This window comes from Lipotes vexillifer, unplaced genomic scaffold (genome assembly GCF_000442215.2).
Source record: "Lipotes vexillifer unplaced genomic scaffold, Lipotes_vexillifer_v1.1 scaffold680, whole genome shotgun sequence".
NCBI classification, from domain to species: domain Eukaryota; kingdom Metazoa; phylum Chordata; class Mammalia; order Artiodactyla; family Lipotidae; genus Lipotes; species Lipotes vexillifer.
The window spans coordinates 1,777,118-1,794,044 of NW_006780838.1; the positions used below are offsets into that span (position 1 = coordinate 1,777,118).

The 16,927-nt window shown below is 39.2% G+C and overlaps 1 protein-coding gene across 1 annotated transcript in view; it reads left to right on the forward strand.

The window, feature by feature from the left end:
- The window catches only part of SMYD4 (SET and MYND domain containing 4), a 40,523-nt gene that overhangs the window by 9,325 nt on the left and 14,271 nt on the right, over positions 1–16,927 (forward strand). Inside the window, exons 2-4 of the mRNA XM_007454204.1 lie at positions 9,353–9,497; positions 13,253–13,342; positions 15,152–16,316. Coding sequence (XP_007454266.1) covers positions 9,353–9,497; positions 13,253–13,342; positions 15,152–16,316 — 1,400 coding nt within the window. The remainder of the gene's footprint in view (positions 1–9,352; positions 9,498–13,252; positions 13,343–15,151; positions 16,317–16,927) is intronic.

Consider the following 16,927-nt stretch of genomic DNA (forward strand, 5'->3'; position numbering starts at 1 on the left):
GATGGGCAGTTATATACTTTCCAGGTAGTTGTTTTTTTTTACTGTTACAAACAATGCTGCAATGAACAACTTTTATATATGTTATACATATGTTTAGAATTTAAGATAGATTCTTAGAAGAGGATTTGTTGCATCAGTGGTTATGAGCAATTTAAATTTAATAAATACTGCCAAATTGTCTTCCAAGAAGGCTTTACCCACTTACCATGAACATTTCCTTGCCAACATTAGAAAACAATTTTTTTTTTTTTTTTTTTTTCACCGCACCACATGAGGGATCTTAGTTCCCCCACCAGGGGTCGAACCTGTGCCCCCTTCGGCAGAAGCATGGAGTCTTTTTTTTTTTTTTTTAAATAAATTTATATATTTATTTATTTATTTTTGGATGCACTGGGTCTTCATTGCCGCACACGGGCTTTCTCTAGTTGCAGCGAGCGGGGGATACTCTTCGTTGTGGTGCACGGGCTTCTAATTGCGGTGGCTTCTCTTGTTGTGGAGCACGGGCTCTAGGCGTGCAGGCTTCAGTAGTTGTGGCACATGAGCTCAGTAGTTGTGGCTCACGGGCTCTAGAGCACAGGCTCAGTAGTTGTGGCGCATGGGTTTAGTTGCTCCGTGGCATGTGGGATCTTCCCAGACCAGGGCTCAAACCCGTGTCTCCTGCATTGGCAGGCGGATTCTTAACCAGTGCGCCACCAGGGAAGTCCCATGAAGCACGGCATCTTAACCACTGGACTGCCAGTGGGACAGGGAAGTCCCAGAAGACAACAGTCTTTAATTTTGGCAACCTTAAGGACAAAATAATCTTGTTTTAATTTGCATTTTTCTGATTACTAGTGAAGTAATGCACCATTTCTGATGTTACTCATTAATATTTGTTCTGTGAATTTTTGTTTGTGTCCTTTGCCCATTTCTCTAGTGGGTTGTCTATCTTTCTCTTAATAATTTTTAAGGGGTCTTCATGAATCTGACTATATATTTCTTTGCTATTATATATGTTACTAATTTTTCACCTAGTCTATTACTTATCTATTTTTATTTTACTTATTGTGTCTCATTATATATAAATTGCATGCATGTATTTTAACTTTTTTACAGCCGTTTCTGTCTTTTTCTTTTATGGTTTCTGGGTTATGTGTCTTAGGATAGTCTACTCTTCCCCAGGATTATAAAAATATTCTTTATTTTCTTCTAACTTTTTTGGTAGTTTTGTCTTTTAGTTTTATCTCTCTAATCCATCTGGAATTTATTTTTGTGTGTGATGTGAGGGAATATTCTAAGTTTTATTCCAGATAGTTTTCCCACGTCATTTATTGAATAGTCCATCCTTTCCTCAGTGCTTCAAAATGCCACATTTATTAAAATTAAATTCCCACTTATCTATAAATGAGTTTCTAGACTCTACGTCTGTGCCAAAACCAAAGAGTTTTAATTACTGTGACTTTATAGTATCATGCTAGAATTTTTTTCAGTTTCAAGTGACAGAAACCCAGCTCAAATTAGGAAATCTGTAGGCTATGGAAACTAGCATGTGCAAAGGCAGATCTATTTTTAAGCAGAGTTGTATCCAGGAGCTCAGAAGATGTCATCAGACTCTATCTCTTTATCTGTCAGACAGATTCTCTCCACCTGGTGGGCAGTATAACCATTGGTAACCTTGAGCACATGCTGATAATAGCTTAATAACCACAAGAAAAGAGGTCATCTTTCCTAAGAGTTTTGGCAAAAAAGGTCTGGGTTGGACTCTGACCAACCTAACTTTGATGGCATGCACACCCCTTCACCCAAAGATGTGGGCTCTTTTGATTGGCCAGGCCTGTAACACATGCCCAACCGTCTTGCAAAATTCGGGTCAATCCTACTTCAACCACAAGGAATGGTTTCCCCCCTGAGATTTTGTTACCAGACGGTGGTGAGAAGGAGCAGTTGAAAGCAGGGAAGTCTGGTACAAATGTGGCTTTGCTATCTGTTAAGCCAAGTTCCCACACACATATACACAGTCATTATTCTTTTTCAAGAATATCTTGGCTATTTTGTGTACATTTCCTCCATGTGAACTTCAGAATTGACTGTCAAGTTCAATAAAAAGTGTCGTTGGGTTTTTGATTGGGATTGTGTTTTTGACTGGGAATTTATAGATTCATTTAGGGAGACTTGACACCTTTACAATATTAAATTTCCTCATTCACATAAAGGGTATGTCTTGCCACTTGTTTAGGGCTTCTTTTATGTCCTTAAATAAAGTTTTATCATTTTCTTTATATAGGTCTTGCACATTTCCTCTTAGATTTGTTCTACTTCTTACAAGGTTTTTGTTGTTCTTGTGAATAAGACTTTTTCCCCCAGTTACATTCTCTGACTGATGATTGGTGGTATAAATATAAGCTAGGAATCATCTTGTAATAGGCCACCTCACTGTACTTTCACATTATTTCATCATTTTTTATGCCAATCCACTTAGAATTTTTAGTAAGTATATCTGCAAACAGCAATTCTCCTTTCAAATATTTGTACCTCTTCTTTTACTTTTTAATTATAGCATTATTTAGACCTCTGGTGCAGTGTTGAATAGTAACAGGCATTTAGGACATTGCTATAGATTTATAGTATATACCCTTTATCAGTTTAAGGAAGTTGTGCTATATTGTATCATAAATAAGTGTTCATCAGTCCTTTTTTTTGATATATTTTGGGAGGAATGATCATTATCTTATTCCACTTTAATCTGTTAAGGCAGAATTGACATCAGTAGATTTACTGAAGTGGAACTGTCTTGGAGAATAACTCTGGTTATCATCTAACATTTTTTTTAACACAGGGGTAGATTCAATTTGCTGAGGTTATTTTTAGGATTTTTATATCTATGTTCTTAAATGGTATTAGACTATATATTTTTTTGTGTGTGTGCTCTATTCATCAACTCTTGGTATCAGGGTTATGATAGATAGCCTCATAGCATGAATTGGAGAGCTTCCCATATTTCTCTATGCTCTGAAATAATTTATATAATATAGGGATTATTTGATTCTTTAAAACTGGTAGAAAAATCCTGTAAAACTATGTAGACCTGGTACCTTTTTTTTTTTGTTTGCGGTATGTGGACCTCTCACTGCTGTGGCCTCTCCCGTTGCGGAGCACAGGCTTCAGACGCGCAGGCCCAGCGGCCATGGCTCACGGGCCCAGCCGCTCCGCGGCATGTGGGATCCTCCCACACCGGGGCATGAACCCGTGTCCCCTGAATCGGCAGGCGGACTCTCAACCACTGCGCCACCAGGGAAGCCCCCTTTATTTTTTTTAATATTTATTTATATATTATTTATTTATTTATTTTGGCTGCACCAGGTCTTAGTTGTGGCATGTGAACTCTTAGTTCCGTCATGCATGCGGGATCTAGTTCCCTGACCAGGGATCGAACCCGGGCCCCCCTGCATTGGGAGCACAGAGTCTTACCCACTGGACCACCAGGGAAGTCCCTAGACCTGGTACCTTATTACATGGAAATATTTTCCTTTTTTAGTTTATTTTTTATCAGAATAATATGCACAGAGTATAAGAAGTCACATAGTACTTCCAAACTTACAAAGAAGAACAGCAACTCTCGCTTACTCTTCCCCATTTCTCTTCTGCAAAGACTAATATTTAAAATCATTCTGTTTCTTCCAGCATTTAATTTCATATTACTAAACAGTATGCTAATATTGCTATTTTTGAATTTTTAGTTTTAGATGCCAAATCTAGCTCTCTTAACCCCAACTCGCATGTATATACTTTGTTTTTCCCTCATTGTATCATCATAACTATATTATAATTTATAATATATAACCAGTAGAATATGATACTGGTTAAACCAGTTTTCAACGTGCATATCATTATGTCTATGTAAATATCATATGAGCTGCAAAGTATACTTTGAATTACATTTCCTTTCTTGTACAACCCTTATTTTCCCTGAAGTTAATAATTTTGCCTCTATTTTTATTTGTTCTGTGTATCTCTCACTACTTCCTCCCCAAACTTCTCTACTTAACAGGTTAGCTCCAAAGAGCTGTTTGTAAAACTATTCAATCATAATCTAAAATGACCAAAAAAGATTTAAATTTCTAATCTCCATATGTTTGCCCAGTAAATGAAAGTATGAATTGGGCCTTTAAAACTTAAAGCCAGGCATACACTCTTCTTTCTTGCCATTTACAGTCTTTGAGGAATGTTTTCCCAAAATAGATGCGTTTTGTCAATATCAAAGACCTTTTGAGACACCTGGACCTCTCCCATTGATAATCTAGCGTCCTAGGGAATCCTTAACAGACTCACTATCTGCACTCACTGCCTTCCTATTTGTTTTGATTTTACACTGATTCAAATGGAATACTTCGTTTTGCCAGAAATCAAGGAAATGCTCAAAGACTAACAGATTTAAGTAAAAAAAGAACATAGGAGCCAGTCTGAAGAGGTTTCCATTGGCCAAATTTAGGACAATCTGAGCATCAAAAAGTATAATGATGATAATGGTTTATAAGAATGAATTTTTTTAAGTCCGTGGTGATACTCAAAAAAATACATAAATAAGTAAAAGAAGAAAGGGGGGGAACATTTGTCTTTACAGAAGAATGCTAATTAATAAGTTTGGAAATAATGATAGAATTAGAAAATCACCATTTTGTAACTCCCAGTGTAATAAGGGATTCTGGCAATAATCGTCAATGGATGCTCAAAACATTAGAAGAAAGATCACTGGGAAACAGGTTATTCACATGGTCTCAAAGTATGGCCCCATAGATTACTTATTAATGTTACTTATTAGGAGGGGAAAGTTATCTTTATATTAGAGAAATCCAGCAGTCACCACTTTAACCAAGTGACCAACCAACATCACCAGTAGTGATGGGACTGCCTGACATGTGTCTCCTGGTTTGAAACAACAAGTATACAGATTTAACGAAGGACTAATATTCTTGACAAAAATTGTTCGACCTGAACCTAATCATGAGGAAACAATGAGACAAAACCAGAATATGTGACGTTTTCCTGGCCTTGAGTCTTCAAAAAAACTTAATCATGAAAAACAAAAGATTATGGGACTGTCTCAAAAGAAACTAATGAGAAATAACTAAATGCAGTACGTTAGAACCTTGATCTGACATCAGGTTGGGGTAGGAAAAAGAAAGAAAAGACATTTTAGGAATAATGGAGAAATTTTAAATGATATTTGAATTAGTGTTATTTTTTTTAATTTAATTTAATTAATTTATTTGGTTGCATCGGGTCTTCGTTGCTGCACGTGGGCTTTCTCTAGTTGCATCGGGCGGGGGCTACTCTTTGTTGCAGTGCTCGGGCTTCTCACTGCAGTGATTTCTCTTGTTACAGAGCTTGGGCTTTAGGCGCGTGGGCTCCAGTAGTTTTGGCACGTGGGCTCAGTAGTTGTGGCTCACGGGCTCTAGAGCACAGGCTCAGTAGTTGTGGCGCACAGGCTTAGTTGCTCCGCTGCATGTGGGATCTTCCTGGACCAGGGATCAAACCTGTGTCCCCTGCCTTGGCAGACGGATTCTCAACCACTGTGCCACCAGGCAAGTCCCTAGTGTTAATTTTTTAGGCATGATAATCATATTGTGATATCAAGATATAGGAGAATGTCCTTATTCTTAGCAGAGGCATGCTGAAATATTTAGAGGTGAACTTCCATGATGAGTGCACTTACTTTCAGGAAAAAAAAATGTGTATGTGTGAATGTGTGCGAGTTATTAAGCTACAGTTTCTCAGCTCTGATCTTCTGTAGTCTGCTGGGGCTGGGACTTCCTGCTTTGCAAATTGACCTTATAAGAGGCTTTACTTCTCTAGGGCTCTAGAAAGAGAAGGCACGGCTAGAAGAAGGAACTTGGTTCTTTCTGTCTGCTTCCTAGTTAGACTCTACATGCCAAAGAATGAAGTTGGACCTTTACCTTACACCATATGCAAAAGCTAACTCAAAATAACTCAAAGACCTAAACTTAAGAGCTAAAACCATAAAACTCTTAGAAGAAAACATAAGCCAAAGGCTTATGACACTGGGTTTGGCATCTTTTTCTTGGCTATGACACCAAAGGCACAGGCAACAAAAGAAAAAAATAGGCAAATCAGACTTCATGAGAAGTAAAATATTTAGTGCATCAAGTGACAATATCAACAGAGTTAAATAGGCAACCCACAGAATGGGAGAAAATATTGCCAATCATACATCTGCTAAGGGATTAATATCCAGACCATATAAAGAACTCCTAAGATTCAACGACAACAACAAAAAACCCAGTTTAAAAATGGGCAAAGAGCCCCCACTCACCGCAACTAGAGAAAGCCCGTGGGCAGCAACAAAGACCCAACACAGCCCAAAATAAATAAGTAAATTTTTTTTAAAAATGGGCAAAGGACTTGCATAGATATTTCTTCGAAGAAGATAAGCACATGAAATAAGCAATGAAAAGATGCTCTTAACATCACTAATCATTAGGGAGATGCAAGTCAAACTACAACAAGATACCTTATTATCCTCATACTCATTAGATGGCTACTATCCAAAAAAATAAAACAGAAAATAACAAGTGTTGGTGAGGATGTGGAGAAATTGGAGCCCTTGTGCATTGTTGGTGGGAATGTAAAATGGTATAGCCACTGTGAAAAACAGTATGGCAGTTCTTCAAATAACTAGAAATAGAATTACTGGGACTTCCCTGGTGGTGCAGTTGAGAATCCGTCTGCCAAGGCAGGGGACAGAGGTTCGAGCCCTGGTCCAGGAAGATCCCACATGCCGCGGAGCAACTAAGCCTGTGTGCCACAACTACTGAGCCTGAGCTCTAGAGCCCGTGAGCCACAACTACTGAGCCTGCGTGCTGCAACTACTGAAGCCTGCAAACCTAAAGCCCATGCTCTGCAACAAGAGAAGCCACCGCAATGAGAAGCCCGCGCACCAGAACGAAGAGTAGCCCCTGCTCGCTGCAACCAGAGAAAGCCCGCACGCAGCAACGAAGACCTAATGCTGCCAAAGATTTAACTAATTAATTTTTTAAAAAGACAAGTAAGGCACCAATTAAAAAAAAAAGAATTACTATATAATCCAGTAATCCTACTTCTGGGTTTATACCCAAAAGAATTGAAAACGGGACTTAAACAGATTTATTTGCACAGCAATGTTCAGAGCAGTATTCGTAATAGCCAAGAGTGAAAATAGCCCAAATGTCCATTAACAGACGAATGGATAAACTGTGATATATACATATAATGGAATATTACTCAGCTATAAAAAGGAATGAACCTAGGAAACATTATGTTAAGTGAAACAAGCCAGACATAAAAGGGTGAATACTTTACCATTCCACTTACATGAAGTACCTAGAGTAGACAAATTCATAGAAACAGAAAGTGAAATAGAGGTTATCAGGGGCTGGGGAGAGGGAGGAATAGAGAGTTATCATTTAATGAGTGCAGAGTTCTAGTTTGGGCTGGTGAAAAAGTTCTGGAAATGGATAGCGGTGACAATCGCACAATATTGTGAATGTACTTAATGCCACTGAACTATATACTTTAGTTAAAATGACAAGTATTTAAATATTTTAGCACAATAAAAAAATTAATTAGAAAATTGTCCCATCTCACTTCCACAAATTTTTTATCATAACGTTCCAGAAGAAAATTTGAAATATTAAAAAAAGAAAGCTTTTCAAAACTTTAATTACTGAGTTAAACCTGGTACTAGAAGAATGAATTATTGCAGCTTAGTTCTTAATTACACAGAAGAACAATTACAAAAACATTGAGTTTGTCATCATTTTGGATTAAGATTAAAGAATATCCATTGTTAGGCAAGAAGAATTTTGCTATTATTACTGTTCACCACAACTTCTTTGTTTGAATAGGGTTTTCAGGTTTAACCTAATTTAAAACAACATAAAAACAAACAGAACAAGGATAGGATCTGTGGTGTACCAGATATTCATTGGGTATTGTCCTCATATTTTCCGGACTAGAATAAATTTTGAACAGGCAAGCACACCTTCTGAATTAAATAAAATCTTTCCTTATTTTTCTTTTTGTGTTATTTATTTTAAGATTTTTTTCTGTATTGTGTTTAAATATTAATAAAATATTTGATATTAATTTAAAGATCAATAGTGTTTTGTGAAATTTCCATATATACGTACACAGATGCAGCTTACTGAATCACAACGTGAAAGGTATTTCTTTTTTGTTGTTGTTCCATTACTGCCTTTTTTGTTTTTAATTCTTTATTTTTGGCTGCATTGGATCTTTGTTGCTGCGCGTGGGCTTTCTATTTGCTGTGAGCCGGGGCTACTCTTCGTTATGGCGCACCGGTTTCTCATCGCGGTGGCTTCTCTTGCTGCTGAGCACGGGCTCTAGGTGCGTGGGCTTCAGTAGTTGTGGCGCACGGGCTTAGTTGCTCTGCGGCATGTGGGATCTTCCCAGACCAGGGCTTGAACCCGTGTCCCCTGCTTTGGCAGGCGGATTCTTAACCACTGCGCCACCAGGGAAGCCCCTGAAGGGTATTTCTTCTTGTGGGTCTTTGTAAACAAAAATTTGAAAAACACTTTTCTAAACATTCTGCAGTTTTGTCTTTGATTTCCCCTCTGACCCAGGAGTTGCTTAAGAGAATTTTTAGTTCCCATGTTATTCATATTTTGCTTCATTGCATTGTATAGTCAAAGAGTATAGTCTAGGTTATTCTATACCATTTCTTTTTATTGGAAAAAAGGTGTATGTTTGTATATTTATACATTAGAGAATTCATATACTTGTTTGTAAAAACTTTGCAGGTTGAAATAACTTCAGATTTACTTGCAAGAATAGGATAAAGAATTGTTGTGCAATGCCCTTCTTTCAGATTCCCCAAATGTTAACATTTCACTACATTTACTTTATGATTCATCCTGTCTCTTCCTCCTCTTCCTTCCCTCCCCCTCCTCCTTACCTCTGCCTTCCCTCCCCCTCCCTTGTCTCTCCCTCCCTCCCCTCTGTCGTCCATTCACTCAGGTATTTTCCACAAAGTTTAGGTGGTGAGTATACCTTGGTGCAAAGACTTGTGTATTATGTCCTTCTCCACACCCAAGCTTCTATATAATGCGTTATCCAAGGAATGGTTTATTGGCCAGTAACTGAAGAAACAACATATTCTGTCCTAATAGAAATTCCAGTCCCTATGTCTCTGAGACCAAAGATTTTTCCCCCCAGTCACATTACATAACACATCCAACCTCTTTTGTCCCGGTATTTTGTAGGCAGTCACCCCTGTTTCAAGTGCAATGGTTAGGAGTTTTCCTAGAAATAACAAATTTGTGCTTTTTGTTGTGGTGGTGGTTCTTTCTTCATGAAGACCGGAGGATGAGATGTTTTTAAAAAGGCTTTCTAGAGGTTACCTTGTTGGAAAGGACCCCAGCGCTCCCCTTTTCTACAGAGAAGAAGGAAACAGAAAATTTCAGAAGAGGGATTATATGGGAGCCACAGTGCTGTACTCTAAGGTAAGACCACCGGCCCCCACCCCCCCACCCCCCCCACCCCGGCACAGCTCAGCAGGAGGGGCTGTCTCAGCTCTTTAACAATGCATATGTCTTCAAAAGATAGAACCGTTACTGCTGAATTGTGAATTGTGTAGCCACTAGTAGCTTTGCCTATTAATTTTGGATTGGATTTGAAAAAGAAAACTGGCACAACTCAGCTTTTGGTCATACTCTGAAACAAAGGATAGTTTGTATTATACGTCCTGAATTCCATCAAGAAACTTCTATTCTCATATTCCTTCAGACACAGTGTAGCAAGTCTTGTTGGATGCCTTGACCTCCCTCCTCCGTGTCTGTCAGCTCTTACTGAATTGTGTGCCTTTTTTGTCTGAATAACTGATGAGGCTGTTGGTGTGATAGTCCCAATTTAGAGAACAGCTGGATTTTTGGTTGGCCACCATGTTAGCTTATAGCCAGTATGACTTAGGTAAAATTAGGAAGGAAAATAAGCTCAGTTGCCACAGCCCAGTTGAACTGCATTTTGAAGGTTGTCAACAAATATTTAAAATTAATTACACTAACCATCAGTGAACTAGGTTTCAAGGAGGAATAGTGGCTTTTAACAATCTGTTGCTCTTGCCCTGCTTCCAGAGTAGAAACTGGAATAAGATCCCTGAGAGATTTCCTTCCATAATTTTTTAGAGATAAATATGGGTTTAAAGCAAGAATATATCAGCCTCTTAAACCAGGTCTGTGAACCCTGTATATTGAAAGAATGAGTGTGAATTTGAAGACTGTACCCCCTTCTCTGCATCTTTAACAGGCCTATGCTTAAAGTTTGGAATTAGTTTTCCAAAAACTATCAGACCTACAACAGCATCTTCTAAAATTGATAAAAGCCCTGCTTTGTAATGCTGAATAATGTAAGCATTAGTGATTGCTGAAGAACTAAAATCCATTAGATGTAATGATCACTGATAAATGGCTTAATAGTAGTTCTTTTTCAGAGCTAATCTTTCTTCAGCTGTATGCATGTGTGTCATAAATGTGATCACAGGGGAAGCTGTTCAAGGAAAATAAACTAAAAAGTGAAATCAGACAAAAAAATTGAACCTTCCTATTTCATGAAACTCGTATTTTGTTGATTGTGGTACTTCGCAGTTTTCCATAGAGCTGCTATTTTCTTTCTTTTTTAAAATAATATTTGTTCTTTTTGTCTGATTGTAAGTGTAATATATGTTTACTTGGAAAATATAGAGAAGCATAAAATGTAAGAAAAAATCCCATAACCAGTGATAAGCACTGTTAACATTTTTGCTTATATCCAGCCAGCCACTTTTTCCTCCGAAAATATGTTTTTCTTGTACAAAGTGGCGATAATACTGTACGTACTGTTTTGTAACCTGCTTTTTTTCCCCTCAACAATTTATTGTGACCATTTTCTCATGTTATTAAATTTTCCACTAAAACATGATTTTTTACAGCTGGCTTAGTGTTCCATTACAGAGGACTATACTTGATTTAACACCTAGTGTTGGCAGAGTGTTTGGTATCATAAAGCTGCAAGGAGCATCTTTCTGTGTAAATATTTGTACAGACCTGACTATTTCCTAAGGATAAATTCCTAGAAGTGCAATTGCTTGGTCAACTGAATGTATTTTTTTTTTTAAGGCCTTTGCCCCTTGTTGCTGAATCATTCTCCAGGAAAAAAACTAGTTACATCCCTTCTAGCAGAGTATGGGAATATTCATTTCTCTATATCCTAAGCAATATTGGTTATTTGGTGGTATTAACATTATTTTATCTTTTTATTTTGGAATAGGAAATGTGTTTACATAGTTAGAATTTTTAAGATGCAAGAGTATAGAGTGCAGTCTACTTCCTCTGTCCCCCAGCCACTCGTTTCCCATCCCCAGAATCTAGCACTGTTAAAGCTATCTTTCCAGAGGTACTCCAGCGTATATAAATAAATACAAATAATCTCCCACTCCTGCACACACATACTCTTTTTATATAAATAACATTCTATACACACAATTCAGCACTGTGCTTTTTCCACTTATATTCTGTTATATGGATATAATAGTAATTTATTTAATTAGAGTCCTTTAGATCACTATTTACCTTTTTTCCTATCTTTTGTTACTTCAGACAATTCTGTGATGAGAAACTTTGCATGTATGTTATTTTGCACATATCTATAGGATAAAGGACTATATCTGTAGGATCCCTAGAAGAGGAATTGCTGGGTCAGTGGAGATATAGATATATGTATTAAGAGATATATATTGCTAAATTGCCTCCGTAATTGTGAGACCAGTTTACACTCCCACTAGCAATGTATGAGAATGACCATTATCCCACTCCTATGCCAACTCAGTATGCTATCAGTTTTACTTCTTTGCGAATCTGATAAGTAAAAAATGGCATCTCAGTAGAGTTTTAATTTGCATTTTGCTGATTATGAATGAGGTTGAGCATCTTTTCGTTTGTTTAAGAGCCATTTATATTTCCCCTTAGAATTGTTCATATCATTTGCTTATTTTCCTACTGAATTATTGGTTGCCATCGTATTGATCTGTAGGAACTGTTCATAAAGTAAAGAAATGAGCCCTTTGCCCGTAATAGGAATTGCAGATATTTTTTCCAGTTCAACAGTTGTCTTTTGATATTGCTTTTATTGGATTTTTGCTACAAATAAATTTTTTATTTTTATGTGGTCAAATTCATTAACCTTTTATGACTTCTGGGTTCTGTGTCATAATTAGAAAGGTATTTCTGACTCCAACATCACTGTAGATTATATAGTTTCTTCTGGTGCTCTTATAGTTTCAATTTTTATATTAAAATTTTGATCCATTTGTTATTTATCCTAATGTTTTATTATCATATATCAAGAACCAACTTTATTTTTCCTCAGTGGCTACTTGTCCCAATACTTTTATTGAATAATCTCTATCTTTTCTCCAGTGATTGGAGATGCCACCTTTATTTTTATTTTTTAAAATTCTTTTTGGCTGTGTTTGGGTCTTCGTTGCTACACCCACGCTTCCTCTAGCTGCAGCAAGCGGGGGCTACTATTCGGTGGGTGCACAGGCTTCTCATTGCGGGTGCTTCGTTCTAGAGCACATGCACTAGGCGCGCGGGCTTCAGTAGTTGTGGCTCGTGGGCTGTAGAGTGCAGGCTCAGTAGTTGTGGTGCACAGGCTTAGTTGCTCCACAGCATGTGGGATCTTCCCGGGCGAGGGCTCGAACCCGTGTCCCCCGCATTGGCAGGCGGATTCTTAACCACTGCGCCACCAGGGAAGTCCCACCTTTATGATTATTATTAATCCTTGCCAATTTGTTGGTAGAAAAAAGTAGCCCTTTTCTGCTTTCATTTTCATGTATTTGACTATCTGTATATGAATTGTTTCCCACGTATCATTCGTGTTTCTTCATTTGTGAATTTCTATTTGTTTCACTCACACTTCGTTATGTGCCGGGTTATGCTCCTCAGTTTTCATTTACCTTTAGTACTGTTTGTGGCTGAAGCTGTGTCTGAAGCTGCTGTCTTCAAAGTGCTTTACCTATTTATTTCCTCACTTGATCTTCACACCTCTATTCTAAGGTAGTTAAAAATGAAGCAGGTGAAGCACAAGGAGATCCAGTAACTTATCCAATTTCATACAGTCTTTAATAGCAGAGCCCCTATTATCCGGGAGAAAAAAAAAAAAAAAAAAAACTCTAAAGATGCTAGTTTCCATGTATACCTTTAACCGGTTCATTGTTCTGCAGGGAGTATCTTATTCAAGGCCCAACTCTGAGGACATTTCACTGTGTTACGCCAATCGCTCTGCAGCCCTCTTCCACCTGGGTCAGTATGAGGTGAGTATCAGGATGCCTGGCGTGATTGGAGAGGATCTGCAGGGGGGTTCCCTGGAGGACTAGACCTTCATCCCTGCTTCTACATTAGAAAGCTGAAATTGGAACTGGTTGAATTGGAAGCAAATTGATACCTCCCAAACTTGTTCTTTCTCCGGATTCACTTCACCTGTCTCAGGTGATTACATGGGGTAGTGTGGGTTGGCAGGAAAGAGACATGCACATTCCCCAGGGCCGTGGACTCTATCCAGTGGGTCAGCAATGCTCAGTGTCAAGATCAGCTATGAGATACGTTGCTAATAATACTTCAGGTTCCAAGTGTTCGCAAACTGTTGTTCAGGGTGGTTTTTTTTAATAAGTAGATGAGGGACTTCCCTGGTGGCTCAGTGGTTAAGAATCCACCTGCCAATGCAGGGGACACGGGTTCAAGGCCTGGTCCAGGAAGATCCCACATGCCGCGGCTCAACTGAGCCCGTGTGCCACAACTACTGAGCCTGCGCTCTAGAGCCCATGAGCCACAACTGCTGAGCCCTCGTGCCACAACTACTGAAGCCCATGTGCCTAGAGCCCATGCTCTGCAACAAGAGAAGCCACTGCAATGAGAAGCCCACGTGCCGCAACGAAGAGTAGCCCCCGCTCGCCGCAACTAGAGAAAGCTCTCACGCAGCAACGAAGACCCAACACAGCCAAAAATAAATAAATTTTTTTAAAAATTAAAAAAAAAAAGTAGATGAATATCCCTGCAATAATAAGTCTCACCCGCAATATAAATTTTGAGTGGGAAAGTAAAAGTTGCACTGAAATGCCTGTTGGGTAGGGGGACATCAGATGAGTGGCTTCCTCCTTATCCCCAAATTGAGGTCTAAGGACAAACTCTAAAATGCCACTTGGGCACATCCATTTTGGAATTCCACAAAAATTTAAAGTATACCCTAGAGTTAAGAACTGTTTGTGTCACCGCAAGTTCACACTTAAGCCCTTTGGACTAAGAGAGAAGAGCAAGAATCTAAGTCCAGGCCCTAAGCAAGAAAGGCCTGGGCTACTACAGACAGCAGTGGGAAGACCTTGTGAAACATTTAGCCCTTTATAACTTCCCTATATTGTTACTTCTTACAATAATGATTCCCATGTATTGAGCACATACTGTGTTCCAGGCATCTTTTTAACACTTTAGATATATTACCTTATTTGCATTTTTATTTCTATCCTGTGAGGTGTTATTGTCCCTGTTTTTCAGTTGAGAAAACTAAGACACTGAGAAATTAATTCATTTGCATAAGGTCATACAGCTAGCGAGAGGCAGAGTCTGTACTGGGATGCCCTCTTAATCATCATACTATGCTTCTTCTATCTGTAAGACTTTTTTCCTTAGAATCAGAAATATTTAATGACAGTTAAACATAATATCTTCAGCAGCTGTTTCTAATCATTCAATTAGAAGATCACAGTAGGGCTTCCCTGGTGGCGCAGTGGTTGAGAGTCCGCCTGCCGTTGCAGGGGACACGGGTTCGTGCCCTGGTCCGGGAAGATCCCACATGCCGCAGAGCGGCTGGGCCCGTGAGCCATGGCCGCTGAGCCTGCACGTCCGGAGCCTATGCTCTGCAATGGGAGAGGCCACAACAGTGAGAGGCCCACGTACCGCAAAATAAAAAAAAAAAGATCACAGTAGAATATGATTTAAAGAAATAAGCACATGATTGTAGTTGCTCCATTTTTAATAATCCTTAACTTGTAGATTTTTGTTAAGACTTTCAAGTGGACATTCAAGAGTAGGGACCAAGGGTCATTTCGGGATTTTCTTTCTGTTTGCAGACATGCCTTAAAGACATCGTCAGAGCACAGACGCATGGATATCCAGAAAGATTGCAACCCAAGTTGCTGTTGCGTAAGGCAGAGTGTCTGGTGACCCTGGGGAGACCACACGAGGCAAGCCAGACCATCAGTGATCTTGAAAGTAACTTTGCTGCCAAACCAACCCTAGCAGCTTCCCAATTTCAGATTCTGCAGAGAACCCTCTGTCGTCTGAAAGTAAAGGTACAAGAAAAGGAGAATCTCACAGAAACCTCCCCAGCAGCTCTAACCAAAGCCTTTGAGGATATGGACCTAAGGGAAGAGAATGAACAGATTTCCAGCACATCATCATCTGTCAGCTTATGTACAGACCCTTTAAAAGGCCGCTATCTGGTTGCCACAAAAGATATTCTCCCAGGAGAGCTTCTGGTGAAAGAGGATGCTTTTGTGAGTGTCCTTAACCCAGGAGAAATGCCACTATGGCATCATGGCCTCGAGAGCAAGTGGGATACCAGAGCTACCAATGGGGACCTCTACTGTCACCGATGTTTGAAGCACACTTTGGCCCCAGTTCCCTGTGATGGATGCAGCTATGCCAAGTATTGCAGCCAAGAGTGTTTGCAGCAGGCCTGGGATCTCTACCATAGTATAGAGTGTTCTCTAGGGGGGCTGCTTCTCACACTGGGTGTTTTTTGCCACATTGCCCTGAGGTCGACTCTTTTAGCTAGATTTGAGGAAGCTGGCAGAGTCATAAATAAGCTTTGTGGTGAGATTACTAACAGGGACATCTGTTTACCTGAAAGCAAGAATCTGGCACAAATACTCAGTTATGACCTGGGAGGGGAGAGTAAAAAAAAGGGCAAAACAGTTGAGACCCCGATTCCTGGGTGTGATATTAATGGGAAATACGAAAATAATTATAATGCTGTCTTCAGCCTTTTACCCCATACCGGAAACCATAGCCCTGTGCACAAATTCCTCTGTGCACTGAGTGTTTCTGCACTGTGCAGGCAGCTCGAAGCAGCCAGTCTACAGGCCTTCACAACAGGTCTGAAATCGTCTAAGCTGAAAGCAGCAGCGGCTCCTGTGTTGTATCCAGAGTTGAAAATTTGGGGAGTGGCCATGCTGAGACACATGTTACAGCTACAGTGTAATGCTCAGGCAATAACAACCATACAGCAAACAGGTAAGAGGGAAACTCTTTTTTTCTGCCTCACAATAGTCTTCTTGATGTAGCTAATGTTTGCGTAGAAAGGACTGTAAAGGAGAACAGTAGCATTCAAACAAATCAGTGGCCTAAGGGAACAAACAGCTGTCTTATGATTATGCCATTGAGAAGCTATGTGACCTCAAATTATTTTGATCCTACTCTGCCTCAGCCTTCTCATTTGTAAAATGGATAGTTTAATCGCACCTAACTTTACAGAGTTGTGAAGCTGATGTGTTTGTTTGTAAAAATACTTTAAAACCCTATTACCAAAAAAAAAAAAAAGGGGGGGGGAGGCACTTCCCTGGCAGTCCAGCGGTTGAGACTTTGCCTTCCAATGCAGAGGGTGCAGGTTCAATCCCTGGTCGGGGAGCTAAGACCCCACAGGCATCATGACCAAGGAACCAAAACATAAAACAGAAGCAGTATTGTAACAAATTCAATAAAGACTTAAAAAAAAAAATGGTCCACATCAAAAAAAAAAAATCTTAAAAACCTACACTGTTTAAAAAAAAAACCTATTAGACTATTAATTTCTCATTGTGGAGGAAAGCTGAAACAATGGATAAACAAGACTGCAGAAGGAGCAG